The sequence below is a fragment of the Tiliqua scincoides genome, chromosome 4, assembly GCF_035046505.1.
Source record: "Tiliqua scincoides isolate rTilSci1 chromosome 4, rTilSci1.hap2, whole genome shotgun sequence".
NCBI classification, from domain to species: Eukaryota; Metazoa; Chordata; class Lepidosauria; order Squamata; family Scincidae; genus Tiliqua; species Tiliqua scincoides.
The window spans coordinates 106,857,210-106,872,949 of NC_089824.1; the positions used below are offsets into that span (position 1 = coordinate 106,857,210).

The 15,740-nt window shown below is 42.7% G+C and overlaps 1 protein-coding gene across 2 annotated transcripts in view; it reads right to left on the reverse strand.

Annotated features, from left to right (window-relative positions):
* Positions 1–15,740, reverse strand: part of MARCHF8 (membrane associated ring-CH-type finger 8) — a 32,692-nt gene that overhangs the window by 7,210 nt on the left and 9,742 nt on the right. The window contains exons 2-7 of one of the 2 annotated variants that reach the window (XM_066626108.1): positions 14,842–15,027; positions 13,584–13,622; positions 9,008–9,087; positions 5,420–6,253; positions 3,319–3,499; positions 369–516 (exon numbers count right to left, since the gene is read on the reverse strand). In XM_066626108.1, coding sequence (XP_066482205.1) covers positions 369–516; positions 3,319–3,499; positions 5,420–6,253; positions 9,008–9,087; positions 13,584–13,622; positions 14,842–14,940 — 1,381 coding nt within the window. In that variant the 5' untranslated portion in view covers positions 14,941–15,027. The remainder of the gene's footprint in view (positions 1–368; positions 517–3,318; positions 3,500–5,419; positions 6,254–9,007; positions 9,088–13,583; positions 13,623–14,841; positions 15,028–15,740) is intronic. The other variant, XM_066626109.1, reaches the window with a different exon arrangement.

Consider the following 15,740-nt stretch of genomic DNA (forward strand, 5'->3'; position numbering starts at 1 on the left):
GGTTGCAGTATAGAGATAGGAACGAAAGCATTGTCCCTTTCTGGAACTTCTAATTCACAGCCTGACTTGCCCTGGTGCTTTCTCTTCCTAATCCTACTGGGTCTTCCAGTATCTTGCTGTAGTTCGCAAAGAGCGATGCAAACACTATATTCTTTTTAGGAAGTGCAAGGCACTTTTCCTGTCCCCCTACAATACTTTCACATCCAAAGTTGTGAAGAAGCATAAAACAGAGGCAGAATCAGTTTTACATAGCATATAAACATCTGAATTGCAAGCTTTTGTTGCTCTTTAAGTTGCTTTACTTTCCCCCTCCCCCAAGATACCCTCTTTCAACACTAATTTATGGTAGGAAAAGCAAAGTCACATACCAGTCGATTGCCCTTGTTTAATCTCTTCAGCAGTCCGGTCTATAAGGACATAGAGAGACCACACCACACAAGTGATAGCAATAACATGAAAAGTAACAGAACACATGATCTTCCTTCGTTCACTGGCTGTCATCTGTAGCTTCTCCCACTAGGAAGAAATCCAGAAAGTGAACCCAGAGGTCAGAACAAAAAAGCGATGTTATACACTGGCTAGGTAAAGCAAAGATGAACTTTTTATTTAGCACCAGCTGACCTAAAAGAGTACCTAAGCACACTCTACCTGTGATGTATCAATTACAGGTCAAGTTGGAATGACCTGATAAGGGAAAAAGCTGAATTGATAAGTTAATGTTAAGAGGAAAACCAAACCTATTAATTTTGACACTTCTATAACCTGTCTGAGAGCCTGATCCTGTGGCCCACGCTTACTGCCGGGCTCTGGCCGGAGCTGGCTCAGCTCTGGCTGGTGCTCAGCCAGCGTGTGTTCTGCAGCGCCCGGGTTCTGCAGCTCGGCGGTCTCCGTGACTGCTGGGCTGCGGAACAGGAAATGGGGGTGTGGTTGGGGCGTGGGAGAGGCATTCCGAGGAGGGGGGAGGCGTGTCCGGGGGTGTGGGGGAGGCGTGTCGGGGGTGGGGAGAGGCGGATCCACGGAGCTGAGCTCCGCAGGATCCAGAGTGCTCGGGCAGGGCTGCTCGCCCTACATGAGTGCCTTCACTTTAGTGGCGACCAAACAGTTGCCGCTAAAGTGAATAGCCCCATTACAGGGCTGCTTCCCTTACTTGGGGGAAGGGGATGAACATCCCCTTCTCCCGAGGAGCCTCCCGCGGTAGCGCAGGAGGCGCTGGATCCGGCGGGAGCCCTCTGTGGAGCCGCTGGGTCCCACAGCTCTGGGCAGCTCAGGATTGGGCTGTTAGACATGCCACAAAAAAGCATAAATGTGATTGGCATGTATCACAGAGAAGTTTCATATGCTAACTGATTAAATAGCAACCACCACATTCAATGTAATCTGGAGATGAATAAGAAGCTATTGCTGTGAGACATTTTATAGCCATATATTATTGAACAGAGATTATCATATGGCCTACATTATTTCGGACATGGCCTAAATTTAAATCACATCATTGTCTAGTTTGGGATTTACTTAGAAGTAAAATTAGTAGCTATGTCTGCTCAAACCGTTGTATTCTATACTAATGGGTTGAAAGCACTTCATTTCACTCTTTACAGCAGGGGCACCCAAACCCCTGCCCTGGGGCCACTTACGGCCCTTGAGACCTCTCAATGCGGCCCTCAGGGAGCTCCCAGTCTCCAATGAGCCTCTGGCCCTCCAGAGATTTATTGGAGCCCACACTGGCCTGATGCAACTGCTCTCAGTGTGAGGGCAACTGTTTGACCTCTCGCGTGAGCTGTGGGATGAGGGCTCCCTCCACTGCTTGTTGTTTCACATCTGTGATGCAGTAGCAGCAGCAAAGAAAAGGCCTGCCTTACTTTGTGCAAGGCCTTTTATAGGCCTTGAGCTATTGCAAGACCTTCATTCATTCATATAAGTTCATCTTTAATATATTCATTTATGTAAACTTATGCAAATTTATTCAAATTTTAAATGTGAATTAATTCTCCCCCCCCCCCGGCTAGTCAGAGAGACTATGTGGCCCTCCTGCCAAAAACTTTGGACACCCCTGCTTTACAGTAACCACACTGAGTATACCATTTTTATTGTTCTTCCCATATTATTCCTGTTTTTTTCACCATTACAGGTTATTCAATATTATTATTCAGAATATTTATGTACTACTTTTCAACAATAAGTAGTTCACAAGACAATTTATGTAAAAGACCTCTGCTTTCTGGGCAAAGTGGCACTTTTTTCAAGTAGTGCTTCTCTTCTATTTAGCAGGGGAAGAATAACTGCCTCTCTTCATCCCAGTACTCTGTCTTTTCTAGTAGCTGTTGCTGGTGTTTCTTCTGCATCGGGACTAGGAACCATTTAGTTATTTTCTCAGTAAACTGCTTTGTGAACTTTATGTTGAAAAGCAGTATATAAATATTCTTAGTAATAAAATAAATAAATGGTTCCCTATCCTCAAAGGGCTCAAGAACTAAAAAAAGTCACAAATGATACCAGTGACAGCTACCAGAAAGTACAATTTGAAGAAGGACAAATATTCTTCCCTGTTCTTCCCAGGCTAAATATAAGAGGACACCACTCTAAAAGGTGCCTCTCTGCCCAGTTAGTAGGGGTTTCAAGACACTGTTGATGCCTGTTGTTATTCCCATAACAACAACAGTGTAGTCTGTAATACAACAGTGTAGTAATAACAGCAATGTAGTCTGTTGTTATTCCCACGTCTAACAGCTAATTAAGACAATAGCACCTATATTGTATACATGTGTACTTCCCTCCCTCCCTTCCCCACAACAATGTGAACAAAACTGCAAACTATCACATGTGCAGATAATTACACAGAACAGGTCGCATGCCTCCCTGGCCCCCCCCAACACACACACACACACACACACACACACACAGAGGAACGCACACAGCAGTGTTTCTCTCCTTCATACACACCTCTGCATACAGCAGCACTACACACAGATATGGATAGGCAGTGCTTCCTATACAGGTACAGGCATAGCTATGGTGCCCCTCACTCATGCACATCCACAGCTAGTGCTCCTCTCCACTTGTTTTTTTTAAAAAGGCACCTGCACATCTTTGTTCTAGATGGCAGCTTTCTGCCATGTGCACATCATAGTTGTTCTCTGCCATTTGATTTCAGTATGAACACAGCTTTTAAAAAAAAAGTCATGCCACGCTTCATGCCACTCCTAATATGTAGCTGCTACAATATGGTACATGAAGTAGCCTAGAGGGCTGATGAGGAAAATCTGATCTCATTTTTCTCCAGAAAATGTCTAATTTTCTAATAACCATCTTTGCACCTACTTTTCTTAAAGGTTTCAATTTTGTTTCCATGATGAATTCATATTTGCAGAGTTCACAGCAGCGAGTGTCCGAACTCTTGATCCATTGCTGTAAGCATGCTTGATGCACAAAATGAAGGCTTCCTGTGCAGTGACAAGGAGTGATTAGAGGGCTTTCATCATCTCCTTCACAATGGCATATCCTACAATAAGCAAAGTCACTTATTAGGAGGAAGAAAAAATAACCACCCTAAACTAAGCAAAACATACAGCTGAAAATGAAGCAATAAGGAAGAGGCACCCAACATTTAAGATCATGCATGGCCATCCAATGCAGATCTCAAAAGACTGAAAACAACTTCTACTGAAATGAAATAATTTAAATGTGCCCTATACACATACAAGCAGCACAAACACCATCAACTAACTATGAGGTTCTCTGTAGCTTATGTGACGAGATAAACAAGACCAAGAAGAGAAAAGCAGAAGGCACAAAAGAATTACAAGACATCATCTTGTCAGCAGAAATGACTGAGCATAACAAAAAGTGAAGTACTTCTTAGGTATGTCAGATTTATTCAGATAGAGCAAAGTAAGGATTCCAGTTGGGTATCAGTTAACTGAAACCACTTCTGCACTCTACAACTGTGGAACCCAATAAGCACAGGGAGAGAGAGAAAGTTACATTCATAAGAGATGGGGTTGAACAGAATCTGAAGTATTTAGCTCAATCAGTTTCTGGACACTTGCTTGTGCCTTGAGACTGCCACCAAAAAATCTCTGTGTTTTTGCTGCTTTTCCTAGTCCTAGAGAACATTTTGCAGGTCACACCCAACCACATACTACTAAACAGCGTTTTGTAGCCATGATTCTGTACCAAACAACAGATCAGAGTTCAGCACAGTTTCACGCAGAGCGAAGTGACTGCTTATGCTGGTGAGACAAGAGGTACGAAATAGCTGGAATAATATATTTACAGCTGGGAGCTGAAGATCTTCATACACACAGCTTTCTGTTAACTAGGTTGGTTCTCCAGCCAGAAACATGGAAAACCAAGAGAAGGCTCATCCTGAAATAGAGCATATGGATGAAGACTGAATGGTAATAGTGGCCTTTGAAGAAAGGCTTGGAGGGGGGGGGGCTGGATTTGGTGCAAAAGATACATAATGCCAGTGTCCATTTACTTTTTTCCCCATTGACTCCACTTTTTTCCACCCTCAAAACCTCTTACTATTAGAATCGTTTTCAGACTGCACATACCAAAGCAAGCAAGAGTAGAAACACATAGGATAGAGTAGGTTACCACAGAATTTGGGGGAGGGGTAAAGGTGGTTCTTTGTAGACCTTTCTTTGTGTCTGTCTCTCCTTCTCCAATAGTTTTTGTCTTGAGCAATTTGTAGAATGAAAATAGAATGCAAGTACATACAGGTGAGAAAATAGCAAGCCCCACTTGAATGCCTATCTCCAGCCTATTTCCTCAAATAGTCCAGAGCTGCATGCATATCCATGCAGCATCATGGTAAGTCTGACAGTAACTCAAACCCAAAAATCCATGCACACTGGGGAGATGAGCAGTCTTAACCCTGGCTGTATCCCACCCCACTCCAAATTACAGAGGACCCCAATCCTCATGCATGCCTTCTGGAATGCATGAAAGGTTCCAGCATAAAGGGATGCAGAAGAGCCCTGCTGCATTCATGGAACCCTGAATATGCTTCTTTGAATGCAAGCCAATGTTCTCAAAACTCCAATTACAGAAGTATGCTCTGAAGAGACAGAAATTACAAAAATAACTCAAAAATCTGGGAAATAATAATTAAACTGCTCATTCTCAAATGCCATTGGCAAAGTATATTGTTCTTTGAGTTTATAACTTCAGTTTGTCCTCTTGAATATTCCCAGTTTCACATTTGCTAATGGAGAAGGAAACAAACAGCAAGATCTTTGAAAACCCGAAACAGACTCAGAGCAAAGTTCAGCTTGAAAAAGGTATCAGTAAACTGGGACAGCAGGATAGTTTTCAGACTGCACATACCAAAGCAAGCAAGAGTAGACACATATAGGATAGAGTAGGTTACCACAGAATTTGGGGGAGGGGTAAAGGTGGTTCTTTGTAGACCAACCTGCAGGCATCCCCGGATATGGACACAGGGGAGAGGGGGGGAAATTTTTCTGACAAGGGAGAAGGGCAATCTAAGTCACTATCCTTTTCAACCGAACAGAGTGGCGCCCGTGGCTCTGTAGATTTCAGCCTCACAGAGGAGCTGTCCTCAAAGACATCATCATCTCCCATGTCATCTGAACAAAAACCTGTGCTGTCTATCATCACACTGGAGGATTTTTTTGTTTGGAGACGACTTGAGTAGTTCTCCAGTTCATGACTGCTTGTACTGGAGTTATGAGAGAAGGAGAAAATGTAGTGCAGCAATTTTTTACTCTGGGACATTTCGTTGTCACATTTGTCCTCCAGGAGAGGGATATGTACTGCACTGTGGGTATCACTAGCCCCAGAAATGCTCGAGTAATTGGTGGAGAGCGAGCGGAAATAGAAGGGTTTGGAATTACTGAAAGAAAAGGGCCTGAGGTTGAATGGTTTCTTCTCCTTCTGATAAAATTTGTTAAGCCTGAAACACTGCTCCTGGCTCGGCATCAATTTGCCTTCTGAACATGTTCGTTCCACGTAGCTAAAGCTCTCGGCTGTACTTTGAGCCTTCTGGTCCACATCACTGAGGGACTTGGAGAATTTCAGGACTTGGGTAGCTTTTCCGTTCTTAGACTTGACAGCATGGCCACAATCCTGCCCTCTGAGGTTTTTCTTGGAAGTCTGCACCGTATCCTGACAGATTACTGTCACAGTGGCCCCTTGGGTAAGAGAATTCTGGCAGACAGGATTTTTCAAGACAACAGCAGACTGCACTGGACTGTGATGACAACATTCAGAACACACTGCACTGGAACTGCATGCAGAACAGTGGAATAAAAGCACAGAAAGTAAAAACGATTATAAAAGAACGCACACAATTATGTGAAGAGATGGCAATTCCAGCTAGTGTGGAGATGGCAAACAGCAAGCAGAACCGAAGTGGCAAACAGCAGCATTAAACAGAACAGGTCCATATGGTGTCATGAGCCATGTGTTAGAATGCATGCTGTGCAGATTTGCAATAAAACTGGTGCAGTAGGGGAAGCACTATTAAAAGTGCAGCATGGGCAGGCAGAAGGTACTGATCGCTTACTGTGCTTCCCACCCCAACCCCCAACCAGCCACATTTTTCTCACAGTGGGGCTCAGATCAGCTGAAGTGAAATAAGGGCAGGAAAAAGTGTTCAGCAGCCCCCTCCCATCTACAATGTACTTTAAATGCCCTCAGGAAACCAACATTTTTCTGCTTTATACAAAATCAGCATGGTTTGCATTGTAACACACTTTTGTGTTGCCTCTGTATCAGATTTGGCCCTTAATACCAGGTTTTAAGATTGTATTTTCCTGTGTGTGTTTTGCTTGGGAAACTCTCCCACAGAATGGCTGCTTCTTACATTTCTGTACTTGCATTTTGAAGACACTTATAAAATGGCTGTATGCTAAGAGTTAGATGACAGTTTGAGATATTTACCTTGGACAATTTCTAGAATATTCATAGTCCAGGAACCACAGCAGGATCACATTAAAAAAAACAACCTGTTGCACATTGAATTTTGTATGCATTTCTGGACTTAGGTAACTACAAATCTGACTTTGGTAGACATGCTCATTCTATTCTACATTAGCTCTGTTCTGCATTAGTTCTACAGCTACCATTCAAAGATGACGGATATATGAATGTGGATGAGTACTATGTAGATATTTGATCACCACCCTGAGTTCACAAAAGCGGGATAAAAATGCAAAAAATTACAAATAATTCATTAATGATTACATGTAGAAAATTCATTTTGGTGGCAAAATACTTTTTTGAGCCAACCTCTTCCTCTGGAAGCCACAGCAGAGAATGGGTGGGTGCCAGCAAGCATGGGCATTGCTAAACATTCCATTTTGACATACCCTAGTCCTGGCTCCTGCAGTCTCTCCTAATCTAATCCGGTCCTGCTGTCAGAATTGAGCTAAGGGGCACAAACTCTCCATTCAGTGGGTGTTCTAAAATACTCCCATTTTGCAATTTCCCCTACTGCTTCAATTCCACTGCTGGTGCTGGTACTCACCAAAGGACGGACACAGTCTACCAGCCTTTCCTCCATTTGGATGCAAGAAAACTTAGACAAGGCAAGTTACTTTAGTGAATAGTGCATCTGAAACAGGACATGGAGACTAAGGCCTCCTATGCAGAATTAGGCACACCCATGAAATAAACAAGCTTAAGTGTACAAAACTCTGCATGTACAAACTATCTTATTCTTACTTGCCAGTGTGAAAAACTTCCTCATTCCTGAGGGGCAGGGTACATCTGGCCACAAACTGTGGTACAATTTGGAGAAAGAGATGCCCTATTAGAAATTTTAAAAAGCGGGGAAAATGCTTAAAAACACTTAGTCAGAATACAGATAATATCTACAAAAGTGAACACTTGAGTGAGGTTGTTGCATACAGAAACTTGAACATGGCACTTGCTGGTCTCCAACTCCATCACAGGACACATCAAAAGGACATTCCTATCAATGGCTCACCTTCCTGGAATATGACTACCCAAGGCTGAATCCACTGAACTATAGCTGGTAAGAAGTGAACTGTATTTTACAACTATCCCAATACCTTGTGATCCTCTTGCATTTGCATATATGGCAGTCAGAAGTGTGGTATTCATTGGGAGGGCACCAGGATGCAGGTCTCTTGTTATTTGGTGTGCTCCCTGGGACATTGGGTGGGCCACTGTGAGATACAGAAAGCTGGACTAGATGGGCCTACGGCCTGATCCAGCAGGGCTGTTCTTATGCTGTTTCTGATTCCCATTATTATTTAGAGAAATTAAACGATGCGAGTTCTTCTAAACCAGCGTTTCTCAACGTTTGTCCTCCACCATACCACTTCACATAGTCCGCTTATTTGAAGTACCACCAGAAGTAACTTACCAGTTACTTACCAGTAACTTACCAGTTACTTCTACGTAGGGAGGCCAGATGCAATGTAATGAACACCTGTAAGAGGCTCAGGGTAGACAGGAGGCCTTTTTCAAGCATTAAAAAGCATGCTTCAGAGCTCTGCCCACCAAGCGGCGCCTTCTACCACTGTTGTGTCATGTTCCTGGTCTTGTTTCTGGGCTGCAGGGGTCCAGGGGTCTCATGAGTACCACCAGACACCACCTCAAGTACCACTGACGGTACTCATACCACTGCTTGAGAAACACTAGACTTTAAAAGCACCATTTTTTTGCCAGTGAAATGAGCTTCTACATGCGATTGCTCTTAAGTTGCTGTGTATAAATTTGTGTGTCTTCCATCTTGGAAAAGTTGTAGCGGCAGAATTAATGCCATGGAATGAGCAGCTCTACCAAAACAGTTACCTAGCTGAGAAACACATACACTCTGTGTGTGTGTGTGTGTGTGCGTGTGTGTGTGTGAGAGAGAGAATAAACTACCTTTTTATGGGGCCCTATTGTGGATCTAGGACTATCACTACAATCCATGCATCTAATACCTGACATTACACAAGTGTTTCTGTGCAACCATTATCAGTCATATGGAAAGCAATGCTTCACTACAATACAACTAATACATTACCTGCAGATATCCTGATTAGAAGGTGTAACCGATGCCTGTGAGAAGTTGTAAGGAGCAGAAACAGAAGTTGGACTGCCAGCCTGCAAGAGAAATAATACTTTTTCAAAGACGTTTGTTCCCTGAAACATAAGCTTCTGACTAAATAACGTACAGAAACAGTTCACACATGTGTGCAATTGCACACACATGTGCATGCACTCTTAATAGCCTGAGAGCAAAAACAGACAAATATAAGATCAATAATTGGATTGTCCAACTTAAAGCCAAAACTACATTAAAGTAGTTGCTGGGGATAGTTGCTGTTCCTTCCATCAGGAATCAAACTTTACATGCTTGCTGACTTCTTTGCCTCTTTCAAATGTCTGATCCGCTCATCTATTATGGAACAAGCTGTTGTGAATGACAACCTAGTTTTCTGTGTAAATTACTCTTATGGGGAAGTTATTGTGTATAAAACAAAAAAGGAGTAGTTATGGTAACTGGGAAACTGCCAATTTTTCATTGTATTATGCTAATACAAGCACAAGCTCACCTCTCCCAAACCCACCTAAACTTGGTGTAGTTCTGCAAGAGCATTATGATTACACATCTAAATAAGTTATATTTTGAGCCAATATAGCTTTTGTAGAACAATGGCTGCATCCTAGGCATGCTTACCTGGGAGTAATGGGACTTACTTCTGCGTAAACACACATATAAATTGCACTGCACTGCAAATCCAGATGTATAAAAACAAATTTTGGTGGGGATGCTGTGCCTTAATTACTGTATAAAGCAGAAATTCAGTTAAGTAAATTTCCCATCTTGAAAAAAGCGCAACCTCCTGAATTTCTGCATGTCACAGCTAACAAACAAGGAACCCTGCCTGGAAAAAAAAAATGGCAATCCTAAATTTGACTACCAAAGAGACTGCATTTTCAAACAACTTCTATACATGCACACCAAACAGAAGAACCCAGTCATCTTCTTCCCTAGATCTCTTCCTTTCACCCCACCTGCATGACTTCATCAAAAGAATCATTAGTGTCCAGGAGAAAGTAACTGGGAATGATGCATAAATGACAACCAAGAGGAAAAAAAAGAATGTATAAAGCAGACTCAAGCCTCAGACTCGAGTTCCTTTCCTTATTGCCGTATGACAGAAGTGCCTCATGCGTACTTGCTCACTCCTTCACCCACCTGCCACTGCCCTCCCAGCCTGTGGTCTTGGAGCAAGAACAAGGAAGTGACTGTCAACAGCCTGCATAGATGGAACCCCAGGCTGATGAGAAAACCAAGAGTTTAATCCTTACAGAGGGCTGATTACTTGCTGGCAGCTGCAAATTCAATGACAGGAGTTCTTGCACTGAATGTCTGTGATAAACTGGACTACCTGACAGGAGGCTGAGGGATTCCCAGGGTTCCCAGTCCGTGCCCAACAGTTCTGGGCACTTTCCTATTCTATTAAGAAACAGCTGCCACAAATTCCCTCCAAAAATACCTGTACTACCTTTCGTAACAATTTTCCACAGCAACTTTCCAGTATGGCATGTAGAAGAATGAAACTGGAATGTTATTAACCCATTTCTGCCTGGCTCACAAGTGTACACATTTGGTCCCTGTTGCGTACATGCAGTGTTGGGCAGAAATGGTTCCTGTTCCTGTTGTGTATATGCAGCATTGGGCAGAAATGGCTTAAAGCACACTGGATAAATCATCATTCGTGTCAAACAGTTTGTAATTAATCAACAACATACACAGGTTTGGTGTTTTTAAATTTATTTTCACCTGATATATAACTATAGAATAGAGATTCAGATGCACGTTTTTAAAAAAAGTTAATTTAGGAAACATTTAGAAATTAACATAGGAATAGGCCAAGGGCCCATCTATTCCAGCTTCCTGTATTAATAATTTAAACCAGTGCTTCCCAATCTTCGGCGTCCCGCAATGCCACCATGCACTGCAAGTGCAGAGCGCAGTTCCCAGACGTTTCTTGCAATGACATCATCACTCGGAGTCACTTCCAGTTACCTCTGGGTTTGGAGACCTGGAGGTAAGAGACTCAGGGTGGGTGAGCCATAAACAGTGTGTGAAAACCACACACAGGAGCTCAGCCTTTTCCATGTGTAGCACCCCTTGCAGTCTCGCTGCAAGTCAGCTGGCAGCCTGTGACACTCCATGGGGTGCTTCACAGTGCCCTAGAGCAGTGGCTCCCAAACTGGTGAGTTGTGACCCACTAGCCAGGGAAGCATTTATCTCTGCCCTTTAAGGGGCCAGGGGAGGGAAGCAGCTATGCAATCCCCAGAATCATGCTGCTGCCAGGGATGGGAGGGTTTTTTTTTTTTTTTAACTTATCTCCAGCCAGCGCCAAAGTCCTGGAGGGTCCAGGGAGTTTGGGAAGGCCTCCGCAGGGCTCCCCAAACCTCTGTAAGTGTATAAAATAAAAAAAAGAACTGGCACTCCTGGTTCTGCAACGAAAACTAAAGGTGCCCTTTTTGTCTTTTTTCTTTTACACTTACAGAGGCTTGGGGAGCCTTGCCGAGGGCTCCCCAGACCCCCTCGGCCCCCCATGACTCTGGCTGGAGGTCAGTAAAAAAAAACCCTCCCGTCCCCTATAGCAGCACAATCCTGGGGATCGAGTCGCTGCCATAGCCCTTCTCCTGCGCACACTTACAGTACTTTCAACTCTCTTGTAGGAGTTTGGGAAGCACTGCCCTACAGCATTGCAACACACAATTCAGTGTGAAATATATTCACGTTTTGTGTCCTTGAAATAAACTGCTGTATGCATGCCACTGCGATCACTTGTCAAGTTGTATTTTCAAAGAAAGTTTCCTCTTCCTTCAGGCTCACTTTTCACACATACAAATAAGTAGATAAGAACAACTGGTGATAGAGCTCTCTACATATGGGAAAGCAAAGTGCCAGTTATAGGGTGAAGTGTCATTAATACAGCCACTAGTTTTGGATGCCAACCCTTTGAGCCTGAACATACTTGCTTAGATGAGACCATGTTCTGGTTTATCATTTTTCACATTCCCACAATACCTTACAGTTTCCAGAAGAAAAAAAACTTTGTGTCACATTCAAAGACCATTTAGGCCACTGCCTGGCTGAGTTGCAGTAGGCTGGTAAAAGTTTGACTTCCAATAGTTTAACAATAGGAAACAAAATTGCAAGCATCTCTGCCATAGCTGGCCTTGGGCTTATCACGCAGCCTCTGTGTCCCTCTGTGTCCCTCTGTGTCCCTTAGTTGTTAAACTTGAGTATCAACCAGTTGCTTTGGATCAAATCTTGATGCACCTCTGCACCTCTGCTGGCCAGCTTGAGTTTCATGTTAGAACCCATGATCTGTAAGAACTGAAGTGCAAATTTCATCTATACTTGTACATACAGGCTATTCCACTGTATTGTTCATAGAGTGCAGTAGGTAACTGAATCTGCCTTGACCCCCCGCCCCCCCGGCAAGCATCTGCCTCACCCCAGCTACTATTCCGTAGTATAACAGAACTTTAGTTCTGGTGGAGCTTCTAGTAAAAAAATATATTCCACAATCCTGAAATTTGTCCACTTCTGTGAGGTTTACCAAAGACGGTTGTCCATGAGCCCTTGGCTATTTCTAGAAGAGCTGGCAGATTTGGCAATGCCACCGAGATGGACCTGTCGGACCAGCCTAGTCTACATGCTGAGAGTCAATTAAAAGAGCCACTTTCCACAAAGACAACTCATTGAGGGCAGTGTGTCCCATGTCCCTCCAGCAGTAGAGTTTGAGGCTCAAACACTTTACAGCGAGCATGTGACTGCCACTGATATGCTTGTTTCTCCCCTCACCCAACAACTTTGTTTAAGGGTGTTGGGCGGGGAAGTCTGGATTGAGACTAGAGCATGTATGCAGGGTTTTAACTATTTGCACTAGATTGGTAAACACTGGTATAAATGCACAAAAATGTCTCAATTCTCTTTCAGTTTTTGGCAAATACCCCCAAGTCCACAGTAACTCTTTCAGTTGAAAGCAGCTCCCACTAATTCTGCATGAGACAATCTGCACAATTACCTGTAAAATAGATTTTTGGCATAGGGTCAAGAAAAGGGCAAGGTGCAGTTCAGAAATGGAACTAAAATTTAAGACACGTTTGAGACACATTGTCCAAATATAAATACAAATTACAGGCCTCTGCAATTTTGGTCATCATCCTTGCCATGGCAAGGGAACAGGCGTCTTCTGGGAAGGATGGTGAATGAGCTTTGGCTATGCTTAGCAAATGTCCTAGATACCCTGCACTCTTCTATTCAAAGGGGGGTGGGGGAGTACATGGAATTGGTATGGTCTGAAATGCTCCCAGATGCTTGTAGCTAACAACCTCCTCTAGACCAGGAGTGGAAAGCATGGGAAGGGGAGGTAACCACAGTCGTGGGCTGGTTTTCTTTGCCAATCGACAAGTGTGGAAAACTGCATCATTAAATAATACAAGTATTCTTAATATGCAATGTCTATGTATTTTAGTTGTTTTATATTTTTGGATTTTTGCTATCTGTCCTAATCATAAAGGCCAGGGAGGGAGGGAGGACAGTATTCCAGATCTACATACATTACCTTTGAGATATTACTTGAATGCCCCAAAGCCTTCTCATGCTGAAAAGAGAATAGAAAGAGATTATTGTATTAAAAGGAAATCAAACCGTGAAGAATTCTCCAATAGCAGTGGTAGCCTTTATCAATTTTAATCACACCCATTTAGCACCGCACCTACATTTAGGAACATCCCTTCTCAAATTCTGTTTCATTAAATTTCAAGGCAATGTATTTTTTTCAGGAATTGACAATGCTGAGAACTAAAATTGCCTTATTAATTATCATGCAGGTTTTCCCATGGCTTCAATTGATACAGGTTTAACCCAGGAACCAATTTTCAATATTAGAACCTTAAGGGTACCTCTGAACATGAGCAGAGTATTGTTCACCTCTGAGCAACTACAGCTTGTCCATATACCCATAGAATTAAGAAGCAAGTAAGTCTGTTCTCATACAGTCCTGTGCTGTGGACATTTTTTTCAGAAATTAAGTTGCTAAACATAATATACTGCCAAAGAGATAAACATGTTTGGAAGCAGCCTTGGGAGTCCCAGTGCTGGGACTGATGAACAGATCCCAAAAGATAACTTTTGTTTCCAAGGCAAACATGACAGCATGCAGACTAACAGTCCATCCTAAAACATGGATTGTCTTTTGTGTGTGTTTGTGTGTGGCAGGCACCTTAGAGGGAAAGAGAGAAATGCCTATTATTATTATTAACGACAGATTAGGGAAATACGACGGAGTAGGGAAATACATAATTTTTGAAGCAACTTTTTGCTCCTGAGAGCATTAACGTTCTAGGATTAAATATCTTCTGTTTAGGAAAGAGCTAAGGTACTCACAAATTCGTATTTGTATTGTATTGGCAACCTTCAGTCTCGAAAGACTATGGTATCGCGCTCTGAAAGGTGGTTCTGGCACAAATTCACTCATGCACCAAATACTTAATGCATCTGCCTCAACTTCTACACCACATAAGCAGTAAAAATATTCTACTGTCTCACACATTGGACTTGATTACAACTCAGCCTCTGTGTACATGCACTTTCACTTGGTATTTCAGTCCTAATGATTGGACTCCAGACATGATTGGATTCCAGACATGATTGGAAATCACTGGCACAAACCAAAAGTTCTTTTTAAAAGTCAACATTCTTAAGGAAAACCCATACAGGTTATAATCATTTCATATTTCCTTCAACATTTTGATTTAGAGAGATCAGAAATCTCCTAAGAAATATATATATATATCAAGAAATATCTGGCAATACAGTACCTGTTCCCTCTCCCTTTCTCTGGTCTTGCTCTTAGAAATTCTGGAAAAAGTAATATCCCGGGCTGGAATTACAGAGATTTGATGTAATGGCATATTCATCACACCATCAATACAGAATTGGTCCTCTTGGATATGGATAACATTCCTTATACGGAGTTCGTTATCTGCCTTTGCCAAGTCGTGCGCCTAAATTTAAAAAGAATTTGAAAATAAGAGGGGGGAAATGGCAGAAAATTGTGATTGGAAACGTACAACTCTGCAACTATTTTTGGGAGTCATCCTTGAGTATTAACTAATGAATAGAAATAGGACTGAAGTGTTACCACAAGAGCCAGCCAAATCCAAAGATTGGTTGAAGTGGCTGCTTTGGGTGGCAGATGGCAAACTTGCATTCCATGCCTGCCTACCATCTCCACCTGACTGTGCTGCTGCTGTCCTGATCCCTTCCTGGTTTGCTCTTCTTCACAAAATGAAAGTGAGTAAGATGAGAGAGCATCAGAGACACACTTTCTCCTGGATTGCTCATCTGTGACAGAAGTGACCATGGTGGGCCTAAAGGTAGGAGGCTACTGCTATTCTGTTTCAATCTCTCTCCTTTCAAAACAGCCAATTGTAACAGGTTTGTAAACCCTCCTCCATTGCTGTCACTATTGCCGGGAGCTTATTCTAAACAGACTGGTCGGGAACAGAGGTGTCACTAGGGTTTGTGTCACCCAGTACGAGAGCTCATTGCATCAACCCCACGATGGATCTCTTCCCATACAAGATACTCCTTCATACAAAATAAATTGCAATATCATATGCACAGACTAAATGCAGAGTCATCACTCCGGTATCCTTCATTAACTTTTTTTATCTGAATATATAACAGTACAGGTCACTCAACAAATCAGTAACCA